Raw genomic sequence first — 16,489 nt, 5'->3', positions numbered from 1 at the left:
CTACTGTGACAAGATAAATCTAGAAAAAGTCAGCAGATGGGTTGAAAATTGGAATTTGAAGGTTAGCATTGACAAATGCAAGGCACTACATATGGATTAGAGTAATCCCAGAATAATATACCAACTGTATCACACCACACTAAGGATAGCGGAGAACACAAAGACGTGGGAATAATTGTGCAGTCAAACAAAGTTCACTGAGCAGTGCAGACAGGTTACTAGGAGAACTCATGGGGTTTGTCGATGATATACAGAAATTCTGCAACCATGGATAAGGAGGTGTTTATTCTGTTGTATAAAGCAATGGTTATGCTATATCTGAGTACTGGACTAGGGGTCTAGGGCTTCATTTTAGGAAGGATGTGGATCTGCTGGAACAGGTGCAGAGAAGGAAAATCAAAATAGTGAGAGGAACAAAAGAGTACTCTTACCAAGAAAGGCTTCAGTTCTGCAAATTACAACATTTGAAAGCCAGGCATGTGAGACTGACTGAGGTGTTTAAGGCTTTGAATGGATCGAACAAGCTAAATGCCAATGGCATCATTTCTCTTGCTCAGACTACACATATAACAGAGCACAAAAACTGAGAAAGGATGGTTTTCAGGACATGTGGAAACTTATTTAGTTGATAGTTGGAACAAATTTCCATCTGGTGTTGTGGAATTGGGCAGTTTGAATAAATTTTAGGAAGAACTAGACAAATTATTGGAAAGGTGATGTAGAAAGTGTTTTTCTTTTTTTTTGGCTAATACTATATAAGTTCTTGCATCATATTCAACCACTAATACTATGGTGGAAGGGAGGGAAGGGATTTATTAAAATTGTTGTTGAGATTCATTGAAACTTGCTCATTTCCAGACAATTCCTAAAAAGGGAGTGGCGGGATATGAAAATATTTCCATCAGAAGGAATCGCCCAGCAGTAGCTCCATTGCTATTTGAAGAGAAGAAGCAAGTTTCCTACTCTTAGCCATTTCAAAATCAAGTCCAAAGTTATTAATAATTTGTTTAAGGCAAATTTTTGGGCTAAAGCTTCAAACTATGGAAAGATTCACTAAATCTACAAGTTAGTGCAATCGCATTATATTAGTACATAGTGAACCACCGAAGTAGGTGAAAAGGCATTATTTTTATTATAGCTCATATTGTGAAAACCTTCACAATATGATATTGTACTACCTCGAATAAACAATGCTTCACCAATGGAGAAGATTGACATTACTTATTCTGGACAAATGCCACCATCAACCAGACAGCACCATTTCGATGCTTATTGGCCTCTGTTCGGTGGATGGGTAGGTACCCTGGTTTTCACCATGTACTAATATGATGCAGTTGCCCTAACGTGTCCATTTAATAACATGTTTACAACTGCTGCAAGCTATATTGTAGGCAGAAAGATGAAGCTGGTAATTTGGATTCAAGCCTTATGATAAGCTACTTTCTTATCTTGAACAGTCTTAGTAAATTTATTGGAAAACTATGATTTTTATCAAGGATAAGAGTTTAGGGGAGAATAAATAGCAAGAGATAAAAATTTGGGGGTAGGGTGCTTTGGTCAAAATATACCTATTCATATTCAGAGGGACCTCAATTATTTGAAGTGCACAGGTGTAAGACTGGTTGGAATAATGGAAATCTCATATATATATATATATATATATATATATATATATATATGAAAAATTCAGTTTTATAAGGGTGTTGGTATTCAATTATTACTATATAGTATTTATTATTCCATTCTTTAGATTCTTGATTTTCTGGAATAGATGGTAAAAAAGAAATCCCGGATAATCGATTTCCCGGTTAATCCAAAAATACAGAAGTCCCCGACATACGTAAGAGATACGTTCCAGGACTTCTTACTTCGTCGAGTTTTACGTAACTCGGAATGAATAATAACATATTGCTACTATATTATTATCGACAAATCTGAATTCCATGCGATACTTGTTAATGTTTGATCATTTTCATACATCCTTATTAGCTTAATTTTCTGAACCAAACTGATCGCTTTCCTTTTGTTGGTAGATTTACTAGTAGCACTGTCACTTATTCTCTTAGTTGGCACCGTGATAACAGTAAAAATGAAATTTTCTGAAAAGAACTTCACAGTATTAAGGAGGAAACACACTATTATCACCTCACGCGAACTCACATTTTACTGAAGCACATTTCTGGAGGTCGCTGTCATTAAACAACTTGCACCTTCTGGGTTAATGGGCTTTTCTGTTAGTGCAATTCATTATAAACGGGTAGGAAACTCGATCTTATTGCATTTGCGATAATACCGAGAGCTGGAATTATGTGGGTTTTTACGTTATTATGGTGAATTGTGTCCTCTTCACTGAAACCTTCATTCGTTTCAAAAAAAAAAAAAAAAACCATAAATAAATTGTAAGAATCTTCTCTTTCCTATTTTTTTGCTTGTTACTCCGTATCTCATTTGTGCAATTTGTGCGTGCCGTGATCGTCGTTATTGATTGCTTATTTTATTTATTTAGTATTTTTGTTTGTTTTAAATTTTACAATCCTAAAAATGAAAAAATAAAAATTGAGTGAAAAAAAATTTACATAAAACTGTAGTTGCGCAAGTCGGGACTTACTGTATCGAAAAATGTTCAGCGACCTACGTAAAAAATATGGCGATAGATAAAAATCAAAAAAACTTACCACGCACTACTCGCATGTCCAATATGATGCTTCCCTTTATTTTTTGCAATGTCGAATTTAAGTCTAATAGCTTTCCTATATTTTTTTATGTCGATTTTAAATCTAATAGCTTCCCCTTTTTTTTACAATGTTGTATATGGTTTGGTCACCAACATTATAATGGTACCTTAGAGATTTAACAGATGCACCGTTTTCAAACTTTTGAATAATTTCAAGTTTTTGTTTAACCGAAAATGCAACTCTTTTGCATTTACCTAACATTTTCACGATTTCTAAACAAAAAAAAAAAAAAAAAATACTATAAAAAAAATTCGGACATCCCTCACATAAATAACGAAACAAAATTTGTCCTTTTGCGCTGCAAGGGAACACAACAATCAACACGATGCACTAAAATAAACTAAACATTTGGTCTCTCTTTTCCTTTTTATTTCTTTTTTTTTTTGAGCCCCGAATGTGAAGACAGCGGGGATTGTAAAATAATAGGTACACTAATCTCCCAGTGGCGACTTATAATGCCACTTCTTGTCGTTTATTTACGACTTGCAAAATATCTGTTTATACCTATTCTAGTTATTACTTGAATTTTTTGATTTCTGGTTGATTTTTTATTTATTTATTATTTTTTAAATTTTGGAGTCTTGAAGTGTCCCGGTTTATCCGATCCCGGTTGATCGAGAGTCTGCTGTACATCTTATATTGTGAATACCTTCACAACGAGTTGCCATGGTATTGCACTACCTCGAATAAGTAACGCTTGACCATAGCAGAAGACTATTGTTACTTATTCTCGGCGGATATCATCACCCATACGGCACCGTTTCGGAGCTTATTCGCCCTTCATCGGTGGGTGGGCAGGTACCCTGGTGTTGCAATGATGACAACCCAGTTGTGAAGTATAAATTCAGAATATGAGAGATGCCTGATCGTTTGGAGTAATTTAGATTATGGTATAGTTTACGTAATCTGAGGCTTTAGCCCTAAACTTAATCTAAATTACTCCACACCATCAGGCCTCTCTCATATTGTGTATTTATACTTTGCAACTGGGTTCTCATCATTGTGACACCAGGGTACCTGCCCACCCACTGATGAGGAGCCAATAAGCTCCAAAACGATGCGTATGGGTGATGGTATCCGCTGAGAATAAGTAACAATAGTCTTCTCCTATGGTGAAGCGTTACTTATTCGAGGTAGTGCAATAACATGACAACTTGTTGTGAAGGTATTCACAAAATGAGATATACTTAATGATGCCAATTTATAACTACTTAGTAGTTCTTTTGTTGTTTGTTGTTTATTTGGTTTTTAGGCACATTAGCAACTAAGGCCATATTGCTCTGGGATATGCGGTGGTCATTCCCTGACCTTTCTGCATCCTCCGTATTTGGTGGTGACGGCCTCGAACCCCAGTCTAATCAAGAAGTGTGTGCTACGCACTGCTGCTCCTTCCCACCTGGCTACGGAGGCGCCTACTTAGTAGTTGTCTATGCACAGAAATGATGCAAATGCACTAACTTATACATTAGTTAAACTATTTAAGTAACCTGAGGCTTTAGTCCTAAACTATACAGTAATCTAAATTACTCCACACCATCAGGCATCTCTCATATTGTGGGTTTTGATTGGATACTACGATGTGATCACAAAGGAACTGAATGCCAAAAATAACTTTGATATCATATACTTGGATTTCAGGAAAGCTTTTGATACTGTTGCACATGGAAGACTGCTGTACAAATTGGAGAGGTATGGCATTAAGGGTAGGTTGCTTTGGATAAAGGGATGGTTGAGCGGGAGACGACAGGCTGGTAATCAATGGACACTGCTCTTCGTGGACAAATGTTGTTGGAGTTCCCCAGGGTTCGGTGTTGGGCTCATTATTGTTTTGTATATTTATCAATGATATTGATGAGGGTATATCAGGTTTATTTCCAAGTTTGCAGATGATACAAAGGTTGGCAGGGTTGTTAATGACAGTAAAGACAGTAATTCTACTCCAACTGCACCTAGATAAGTTGGGAAACCAAGCTGAGAAGTGGCAACTGAAGTTTAACATTGACAAATGCAAAGTACTGCATGTGGGTAGCGATAACCGAAGAGGAACGTACGAACTCTGTGGTACTATACTCGGGGAAGTGGAAAGTGAAAAAGAACTGGGAGTAATTGTGCAGTCAAATATGAAGTTCACTGAGTAGTACAGATGGGCTGCCAGGGCAGGTCATGGAGTCTTGTCAATGATATATAGGATATATATTCTATATATTCTATATAGGATATATTTTATATATCCTATATAGGATATATATAGGATATATAGGATATATGATATATATTTTGCTAGCGGGGACAGGGAGGTGATTATCCCGTTATACAAGGCAGTAGTCAGGCCATACTTAGAGTACTGTGTATAGGTCTGGAGGCCTCATTTTAGGAAGGATGTAGAGTTGATAGAACGAGAAGGGCAACAAGATTGGTAAGGGGAACAAATTGGTGTTCTTACCAAGAAAGGCTTAAGTTCTGCAAATTGCAGCACCTGGAGAGTAGGCCACCTGCGAGGTGATCTGATTGAGGTGTATAAGGCTTTGAATGGGTTGAGCAAGCTGAATGCTGATGGGATTCTTCCTCTTGCTCAGACTAAGAACCTGAGGGGCACAGTTTCAAATTGAGGAAAGATAGTTGTAGAATGGATGTGCGGAAATTTGCCTTTAGCCAGCGGGTAGTTGATTGGTGGAACAGGCTTCCATCGTTTGTTTTGGAAGCTAATAGCCTAAATAAATTTAAGGATGAGCTGGACAGGCATTTGGAATGAATGGAGGGGTGAAATGGGAGGGTTTTTTGGCTGATGCTGCATAAGCTTGCTTTCTTGCATCCTGTGCCTCTACTAATGCTAATGCTATACTTCACACTGGGTTGTCATTATTGAAACACCAGGGTACCTGCCCACCCACTGATGAGGAGCCAATAAGCTCCGAAACGGTGCCGTATGGGTGATGGTATTCGCTGAGAATAAGTAACGATAGTCTTCTCCTATGGTCAAGCGTTACTTATTCAAGTTAGTGCAATACCATGGAAACTCGTGAAGGTATTCACAATATGAGATATACTTACTTAATGATGCCAATTTATAACTACTTAATAGTGGGCTATGTACAGAAATGATGCAAATGACTTCACAAATGACACACTAACTTCTACATTAGTTAAACTATTTATGTAACCTGAGGCTTTAGCCCTAAACTATACTGTAATGTAATTACTCCACACCACCAGGCATCTCTCATATTGTGGATTTATACTTCGCAACTGGGTTGTCATCATTGCAACAGCAGGGTACCTGCCCTGGTGTTGCAATGATGAGGAGCCAATAAGTGCCGAAATGATGCCATATGGGTGATGGTATCTGCTGAGAATAAGTAACAATAGTCTTCTCCCATGGTGAAGTGTTACTTATTCAAGGTAGTGCAATGCCATGGCAACTTGTTGCAAATGTATTCACAATATGAGATATACTTCATGAACAATCCACTAAGTAATTCAGAACTGTTCAGAAAAATCAGAACTCAACAGCAAATGCTTCACAGTGCTTCACATGGTCAAAGTTGTCCAATTATGGATATCGATGAAAATAATTGCAATATGTCACTTCCATTAAATCCAAATTTTTACACTAAAAAGGTTTTAAGGCTCAAAGCATCAGTTAGTGCGTAGCATCATTTTAGTTTGTAGTAAATCACTGAAGTAGGTGGCATCACTTTTGCGATATCTCATATTGTGAATGCCTTCACAACTAATTGTCCTGATATTGAATTACCTAGAATAAGCAATGCTTCGACACTAGATTCTCGAATAGGCAACACTTCATCAGTGTATTCTCAGCATCTTCTCAGTGGTGAAGTGCTTACTGGAGGTAGTGCAATATCAAGGCAACTCTTTGTGAAGCCATTCACAATATGAGATGTAAAAAACGATACCATTTCACCTAATTTGGTGGTATACTATGAACTAAAATGATGCTTGGAATTAACTTGTTCGATTACCAAATGTTTATGTTGTTTAATATTTTTAATATTAAAAATAAATAATTTCTATATTTAAAAAATGTATTAAGTGGGAAAACGTCATTATAATAAAACACTGTGTACCTTTATCACAACTAAAATTTTTACCATTTTTACCCAAGAAACTTCTTACGCAGGTGAAATTGGGAATTAAGAAACCAAACATAATACAGGGGGAAACTTCTTATATGGGAATTTCTTATCCGGGTTCTACTGTACACACATATATCGGGTGGTTATAATATAAGTTTCCCTATTCAGGAGACCTTAGTGTCAAAACGGTCAGAGATAGCGATGTGAAAATCGGTGGGTATGTCATTTAGGGTATGGGGAAGCGATTTGTAGAAGAAAAAAAATTTTTTTTAAATTTCCACTTCCAGGGAAGAAATTGGCACTGTAAACATGAGATGGAATACTTATCTTCTTCTTCTTCTTTGGTCCTTAGCTGGCAGATGGAGGAGGCGGTTGGCCACGCAACCAGTATGCTGCTGTAGGTGCCGCAGGGTTTCGGACTTGCTCTGTGATGTTCTTCCATACCTTACGATCCATGGCTTCAGTCCTGGCCTGGTTAAGGTCGAGACGTCGGCTCTTCAAGTCATCTTCCACTTGCTTGGCCCACGTTTTCCTAGGCGCAGTCCATTGGATGCTCCATTGGGTGGGTCGTTGTCTCCAAAGGAGTGTGGATGTTATTCTGTTCGTGCCCATTCTACATACGTGGCCAAACCATCTGAGCCTTCGCTTCTGGATTTGGTCGGCAATGGTTGGTTGCTATTGGCATCTGGCACGGATGGTATCATTAGTGATGCGGTCGCGAAGAGAGATGCCCAAGATCTGCCGCAGGCATCGCATTTGGAATACCTCAAGTTTGTTCAAATCTAACTTGAGACAAATCCACGTTTCTGATCCGTAAAGAAGAATGGGCAGAATCAAAGTCCGGAAGAGTCGGATTTTAGTCTTTGTGGAAATGTTGGTCCTCTTCCACAGACACCATTTGAGCGAGGCGAACGCAGTGGCCGCCTGTCCAATTCTGCTGTGGATTTCCATGGTGGATGCAACTTTCTTCTCCTGGACCAGCGACTGGACCTGGACTTATCTTAGAATTAGATTTTAATATCAGAAATGAGAAATCTACAGACATTGTTCTATGTGCTTTCCTTCACTTGAGATGACATTCTGAAAACCGAGGACTGCATGTGACACAGTTTCACGTGGCATCTCATTGGGGATGTTGGCTACATGCTGTTTAATGCTTGCTTTCAAATCAACAAGCATCTGTATGCCACCACAGTAAACTCTGTCCTTCAGGTTTCCCCATAGCCAGAAATCACAGGGATTGAGATCTGCTGATCAGGCTGGCCCGAACTGTGGACTCCAGAAATGATGTAATCATTTCCGAATGTTGAATGGAGAAGTTCCTTCACTTGCCGACCAATGTGGGGAAGAGCACAATATTGCATGAACACTACGGTGTCAAAGCATTGTCTTTCTTGCAGAGCAGGAATAAAATCTCTTAGAAGAGTGCAGTACCGTGCACTAGTTACCATACACCTTACAGGCCCACGAGGTGTAGACTCTTCAAAGAAAAATGGTCGTCCGATTATAAACTCTGCTGTGAATCCACACCATACTGTAATGTATCGACTTTGTAGTGGTCTTTCATGCACAGCAGATGGACGAGAAGTTCCCCATATTCAGCAATTTTGTGCATGTACAGCCCCATGAAGAGTGAAATGTGCCTCATCAAACCACAAGATCATTCAAGCCCATGTATTAGTTCTTGCACTTCATGAATCTTGTACGGGACCAGCGTAAAATTATTCGAAGCACTCTGCGTACTGTAGACCAAGGAAAGTTCAAGTCTTTGACACACCTCTGGTGGGCAACTTCTTATGCAGGAAAATAATACCTAACAATATACAGAAGTGAAACTGGGAATTAAGAAACTAAACATAGTACAGGGGAAATGCGAAACACTATCAGTCAATAGACTGGTAGTGTTTCGCATTCTGACCATTGCAATCAGCACTTCATCCACTACCCCCGTTCCAATATGTGGTTGTCCCCTGCATGGAATTACACCTAACTTCCCGGTCACTTCAAATTTCTTTATGCAAACCTTTAAGTTTCCAATATTCATGTAATGCTGTATTACCATTACTATTATTCTGGTGGAACAGTTTTACTAAAAGAACACGTTCCTTTTTGTAAGAGCCATAATGGTTATTGATGATAGCATTGGCCTTTCTGCTTTTATCTAACAGGATGTCATTTGCGTAAGTAGCGTGTCTTGAAGTAAATGACAACTTTTACATATGTGCAGTGCAGTTTTCCCCTAGTGGCAGAAATTTGAACTAATTTTTTTCTTCTACAAATCACTTCTCCATACCCTAAAACGACATATCCACCGATTCTCACAATGCTAACTCTAACCGTTTTGACACTAGGGTCTCCTGAATAGGGAAACTTATTTTATATCCACCAGGTGGATATAAAATAAGATTCTCGAATAAATATATAAAATAGATTTTAATATATATAGTATAACATACGTAGCAAGCTAAATTAATAAAGTTGTAATTTTACTCTTATTGTATTAAATAAAACTGTTTAAAAATACAATGCTTATTAATGCAGCAGTTAGTTTTTTTTTTCCTAAGTAACATCAAGTGCTTCTTGTTAGACACATCCTTAAAAAGACAGTTCCAGCACATTAGAAACTAATATAGCATCAGTAAAATGCATTGAATAAACTTTCAATAAGAATCATATGACTCTAATGTTGCCAGATAATCATATTCCATCTGTTAATATTTATCACTTCAAGTTCTAGCTGAAAGTGACACAAATCACACCTGTTCATTTGACAGGATATGGACCCTGCCAAATAAACAATTCTCACACCGTTGACTGATGTAAAATCTTTCACTTCTGGATTAATTGTGCAAGCTTGTAATTTCTAAACATTATTATTATTTATTTTATTATTATTTATTTTTTTTTTTTTGTAGATTTTACCAGCCAGTTTAGTTAACAGAAACTTTGAGGTTACAAGAAGCTTGGATAATCAAGATCCACTTGCACTGTATATCTATGTAATGGCTAGTCTTGATTGGCATCAGAAGGGATTATATAATAGTATTTACTTAAGTACTGTAAACAGTTCATTCACACCTGTAAGGTTTACAATTATGCCAGTAGGCAACATGGATTCCTACAATCATGACATAGAGCAAATAGTAGTTTTCTGATATAGGAAAAGTACTTACACTCAGATATTTCTGATGCTAAGTGGTGACGAAAAGTGCATGCATGCTTAGAGGTGGGTTGTCCTCCATAAGAAGAAACAGTTGTGAGTGTGCCTATCAACAAACCTTGCTAGTAAGTACTGCTTATTCTTGGATTTTTTTCCTGAAGCTAGAATTCCATAATTTATATTTATTGGTTGTTTACCCATGACTTCCAAATTTTTGTAAATTGAGCTGTAGACACCAAATTTATATATACATTCAGTGATCACTGAATTATGACCACTCCATCCATAATGGACTATGCCTCATAGCTCACAGTGTAAAAAGCAGAACAGCTTCCTACACTAGAGCTGTGGTAATTTGCATTGGGGTCATGCAAATCAAGTGATAAAGCAGCAGTTATGGGGCATAGTAAAGATAACATGGGAGTTTCAAAAGGGAATGACTGTGGGAGCTCATGCATCAGGTGCTTCCATATCGGAAATGGCATGTCTTGTCAGCTGTTCACAGCCCACTGTGGATAAGTTGTACAAAGAATGTTGAATGGGTCAAAGCACCACCCACCGACAGAACTGTAAAAGATTACGCAAGAGATGATCATGGTAAGCAAAGAGTGCACACCGCACGGTCTCAATTATTCTCAACTGTTGCACAGTATGGGAAATGCAAGAACAATATCCAAAATGACAATGTGCCGCACACACTCAGACATATAGGGCTCCACAGCAGACAACCCAAGAGACAGCCTCTCCTCACTGCTGATCATCATCGATGGCAAATGTTGTGGTGTGAACAACATTTTTTGTTGTTTGGATGAGTCCAAACAACAAATGTTGTTTGGATGAGCTCATTAATATGAGCCACAATTTGCTGGAAAGAACTAAGATCCCTAGTGTGTATATGGACCAATGTTTCACCAGTCAGGTATAACGGTGGCTTTTATAAGACCATGTGTACCGTGCCATGTTGCATTTTTTATTGGAAAGAAGTGGGATCTTCCAAGACAATAATGCAGCTCAATAATGTCATCGGTCCTACACTGTGCCCAAGTGGTTCTAGGAACATGCTTATGATATCATCCATCTTGATTAGCATCCAAATTCACCTGACCTCAATCCAGTTGAACGCTTATGGGACATTTTGGAATGGGAAGTGAGGCTTATGGACATAAAATGTCATTATTCTGAAGCGCTGTGGGGTACCTTGCACGCAGCACAGCTGCAGAACTAGTGGAGTCAATGCCTAGGAAAATGGAGGCTGTTATCCATGCAAATGGTGGCCCAACACAGTATTAGTAGGTGATCATTATTCAGTGATCATTCAGTGTATTAGAAGATTTAAGTATATGGCACTTGGTAAGCTGCAGTACTGTAATGCATTGTTTGACTGTTCAAGCTATGCTCTCAAACAAGCAAAACCTCATTAAACGATTGTTATCACACACATGATTTAAATATGACTGGATTTATGGGATGGAATCATTAGATATAACTAACTATTAGTGTTGATTGTTAATATTATTAATTACAACTAATTTAACTGCACAAATTCTGTAGTGTACCTACTGTTCGAACGGTATGGATGTGGAATACGTAAAAGAAGTGAAAAAACTGATGAGCATTGGCATTTTGAAAACAATGTTTTCAAACTTCCAGTATATTATGCATGTGCACTGAGCATTGTTACGAACATGAACCGCCACAGATTTCTTTCCTCATTTAAAAAAAAAAAAAAAAAAAAAAAAGTTATCGCAGACAGAAACTTGTAAACCAAGGCAGATCACATATATGAAAGGGTTTCAAAAGGTTTGTACCCTTACCTAGAAATAATAGCCCTAGAAAGATGAAACTTCACAGGAACTTTAAAAAGCCTTTTCTACGTACTCTCCATGTATAATAACACATTTTTCCCGTCTATGGATTAGTTATTTAATGCCTTGATCATAGAAGTCTGCACTTTTTGCCTGAAATCACGATTCCACTTCATTGATGACTTCTTGAGACCAACCAAAGCAGCGTCCACACAATGGTTTCTTCATTTCTCAAAATGAAGCACCTTCAGACAGGAAGTCTGACAGTGCTGCAGTAGTTCGAAGCCACACTGGGGAACAAAGTTGGTGGTAGTGGTAGCAGCGACTTCTGCAAAGGCGTCAGCAATCTTGGAACCCATTGTGCGGAGACCTTAGACACACAGATGGTCATGTAAAATGCTGTAGGCAGACCCATAACTAATTCCCACTGCATTTGCAGTGAAATGAATTGTCACGTGTCAGTCACTCAGCACCAGCTGCTCAACATTTGCAACCATCTCAGTGTCTGTGGATGTTGATGGCATTTCTTCTCTTGGCTTGTCGAAGACACTGTAAAAGAGTGGAAACTCCCGTTTCCACTCTTTTACAGTGTCAAAGACTGGACAGTTCTGCCCATACACAGCATTCATTTCTTCATCAATTTCTTGAGCTTTCTTGCCCTGCAAATGCAGGAACTTGATCACTGTTTGATACTCCACCTCATCAAATTCCATCCACCTCTGGTGTACAATCATCACCTACGGGAATGAAATTTCACACATTAGTTATTGAATATGTAGACAAATTTTATTAAAAATAGCATCTTCCTACTGATGTTTAATCTAGGTCAGGGTACAAACTTTTTGATGCCCCCCTCTGATAATTTTCTCCTAGGCACACCTAGGAGAAAATAATCAGAGTCTATTGTTACAGAACACTGTAACAACTGTAAATGACATGGACCAAAATTGAACATGACACACAGGAGAATATCATCAAGATATAATTAGTAATATCCAAAGCAAGAGAAAAAGTATCAACTGTGTACTTTGAAGAGGTGTGAAACTGAGAAATCATAAACAAATAATTAGAACAAATGACACAAGTAGTGGTTGTGGGGACTGATAATGTCTGTCAAAAAAACTTAATGGGGCTTGCCAGATTGTAGATGGAAATACAGAAATCACTGAGATTACATATAATTGTGAAATTAATTGGAGTGCTTCATACAAGTTTCTTTTTTTTTCTATTTCACCTACAAAAACTAATAGAACAGATAAATTTGTTGCGTTAATTTGAAGGAAAAGATCAAGAGAGGTGTATGTTTAACACTGTCTGGTATTCTAAAGGTAAATGAACAAGTTGTGCAAGATTATTAGTAATAAAAATACCCATAGCATTTCCACCAACTGCATTCATACAAAAAAAGAAAACAAAACAATCTGAGTAATCTGTAGAGTTAGAAAAATAATGTAAGAAAAAATGAATTTTATAGAATGGGGTAAGGAGAGTTTAAAGAGATTCAAGATTAGGAAACCTTTCTCAAGGAATATCTATAGATATTCCACAAAAACCACCTTTGAAACAGAGAAATCATAAACAAATAATTAGAACAAATGAGACAAGCAGTGGTTGAGGGAACTGATAATGTCTCTCAAAAAAATAATGGGGCTTGTCAGATTGTAGATGCAAATGTAGAAATCACTAAGCTAACACATAATTGTGAAATTAATTAGAAAGTATTATACAATTGTCTTTTTTCTATTTCACCTACAAAAACTAATAGAAGATGTTTGTTCCATTAATTTGATGATGAATTCCATTAATTAGAAGTATGGAAGAGGAATTCTCTACTTATTACCAAGAGATCTGTTTTGCAACTTTATTCATTTCAACTCCTGGTCTCTTTCCTTTTGTTACAGGAAATTTTATTTAAAATAACTTAATACTGTTTATATACACACACAAAATACCTGGCATGGTTATATGAGAGTCCTGCTCTTCTAACAAGCATGGTGATAAATATCCCATTTCAGAAACTTGTAAAAGTACAAGAATAAGTCGTTCCTGATGAGGGAAGGAATGCAACACATGGTTTACCATGGGCCCTGTTAAATATAAAAAATTGCAGTAATTAAAATATTATTGTTCTTATTATTAGTTTAAAATATATTACTTACTTTTAATTATTAACCACTTTAATATGTTTAAACTAAACTAATAAATTGGAGATTTATAAATTAAAATTTGATAAGAAGAAGCATAGAGAAAAGGACCAATGGGATTTTCTATATACATGGCATTTTTTTTTTTTAAAGGAATTTCTTTTTCTGAATATAGAAAACTTATGTTATTAATGATGATAATGGTTTATTATACATTTACACATATCTTACACTGGTGGAGAACACGTTAAACACAATAGAGGAAGAAATGGAATTGGAAGCAGACATGAAATTCTCTGTGCAGTGTCCTGTAAATGATTTATTATACAAATAGTGTTCATTCCCAAGTATGGAGGACAGAATTCCAAGTGCCAAAAAAAAAAAAAAAAAAAAAAAAACCATATGAGGAGAGATTTTTAATATAAGTTACAGAACTTATTTACTAGGTAACTTAGAAGGATTGAATTTGGGATTATATGGCTCTAAGAGGGGATCAGAAAATGAATGGGGAGGGGGGTACTGTTTCCATAACTCACCCAGTAGGTACTGACTCACTGGTTAGTAAGTTTTCTTTTAGCCAGTGAGTCAATACCGACAGCAAGAATAACTGAAACAGTACTTTTCGGGATTTTTTTTTTTTTCTGGTTAAGCAAGAGCCCTGTTTTCCATGCAGTGGTGATTAATACTAAGACATGAAAAATGACACATTCAGGTACGTCAAACTTTGAGGACAACTTACTGGTGCAATATTCATTCTAAATTATTATTTAAAAAGCCACTTCCCAGTGTTCATGATCTTATTTTTCTGGCATCTCATGGCTTCTTCCTACCTGAAGTCTGTAGCTGAATAACAAGACTTATAATAAGAGGCATGGGAATAACGTTCCCAGAATGGTGCTGCTGCTGCATATATGTTTCATAAGTTTGACAATAAATGGAAGTAGTATGTTATACTGCAAAATTTCTACAGAAAAGATAGTGGCATAGAGATTGTACAGTAGGCTGACAGGTTGCAAGCTTTGTTAGTACAGTTAATGTCCCGTGACATGATTTTGCAATGGAGCAATGAATGAATATCAAATTTTGCTTTCAACTTGGAAAATTGGTAATAGAAACTTATGAAATGTTAAAAACTGTTTATGGTGGTGAAATGTTCAAATCAACCAGTGTTTGAATGCAGTGGTTCAAACACGGCTGTGGGGATGTTTGCTATGAATTAAGAAGTGGGCATTGGTCAACTTCTTGAAATGAGGACAGAGTTAACGAAAGTTCAGGAAATTATGACAAGGTATCATTGTTTGACCTTCATGATTGGCTGATGAATTGGACATGAATAAGGAAACAATTTGTTAAATTCTGCATAAACATTTAGGGAAAAGGAAGGTCTGTGCAAAATTTGTACCGCACAGACTCACAGAAGCAATGAAGAGTGTAATCAGGCGAGGGCTTGACTGAGACTTGCCAAGGCAATCCTATTTCCCTTGACTGTATTGGGACTGGAAATGAGTATTGGATGTTTCAGTATGACTTAGAGAGTGAGCATCAGAGCATGCCATGGACTTAAAAATCATCACCAAGGATCAAAAAGTTTCATTTACTGAAGTCTAGGATCAAGACTATGCTAATCACATTTTCCGACAAACTATATGATTCACGTGTAATTTGTACCCAAAGGGAAAAGAGTTACTGCACATTCCGGGTACAGGTGCTTCAAAGACTTCTGAAGTGCATCTCCTGGTCAAGGTTGCGATTTCAAGAGAAGGACATATGATTCTTGTTGCATAACAACGCCCCACCCATTCCACACTTGTTGTGAAGACATTTCTGGTGAAACGTAGCATGGTGCAGATCAACCATTCACTCAGAACCATTCACTCTTGTGAAAAAGAAAGAAGCAGACTTCTTTCTTTTTCACAAGGTGAAAACCACCCTCAAAGGAAAGAGATTTCAAGATGTGGTGGATATAAATAAAATGTAACTGCCAGACTCAACATCATCTGTTTTGATGCTTTTGTTGATGTTTTCAGAAACTTTTACAATGGTGTAATAAGTCCATTCAATCAGTGGTAATTATTTTAAATAAAAATGTTTTTCAGTTCAGTCACTTTTTTGTTCTTTTTATTACACCAGTCCTTTACTGCCACATCTCATATAATTCCTCCTATTATTGCAGACATAAGGACAAGTTGCCTTGTATCGTAATATTTTTTTTTTGCATGTCCTTATATTTTCTGATCAAGTCATTAATTCATTTATGCTTTAAATCAACAGTTCCCACATAAGATCCTCCAGGCTGTCATGGACATTCTTTCAAATATGCCAAGCTGTGCTTACTACCTGTGAGTCTAAAATGCTGATGGAACTGATATTCGGGTTGCACTCAAGTCAAGTGGATATAATTTCGGCAAAGTCCAGTCAGTCTGTGGCAGCCAAATCTTCACCTTCACAATGGTTGGACTGTTATTAAGCCTGAGCATAACTCCCATGTGCAAATCCTGAGATAATTGGTTCCAGCACTTAGCACACTGGAGGTGAAAACCCAGGTACAAAC

General features: G+C 37.2%; 1 protein-coding gene across 2 annotated transcripts in view; it reads right to left on the bottom strand.

Moving 5' to 3' along the window:
- Positions 1-16,489, bottom strand: part of Tti1 (Telo2 interacting protein 1) — a 600,292-nt gene that overhangs the window by 284,861 nt on the left and 298,942 nt on the right. For both annotated transcript variants that reach the window (XR_016547507.1, XM_090382195.1), the window contains exon 10: positions 13,747-13,881. Coding sequence is in view for 1 of the 2 variants with exons in the window: in XM_090382195.1 (XP_090238321.1) it covers positions 13,747-13,881 (135 nt within the window). In the remaining variant the exon portion in view is untranslated. The remainder of the gene's footprint in view (positions 1-13,746; positions 13,882-16,489) is intronic.

Source organism: Mastigoproctus giganteus, chromosome 10, assembly GCF_048544385.1.
Source record: "Mastigoproctus giganteus isolate SK-2022 chromosome 10, ASM4854438v1, whole genome shotgun sequence".
Taxonomy (NCBI): domain Eukaryota; kingdom Metazoa; phylum Arthropoda; class Arachnida; order Uropygi; family Thelyphonidae; genus Mastigoproctus; species Mastigoproctus giganteus.
This window is presented reverse-complemented; position numbering and strand designations above follow the sequence as displayed.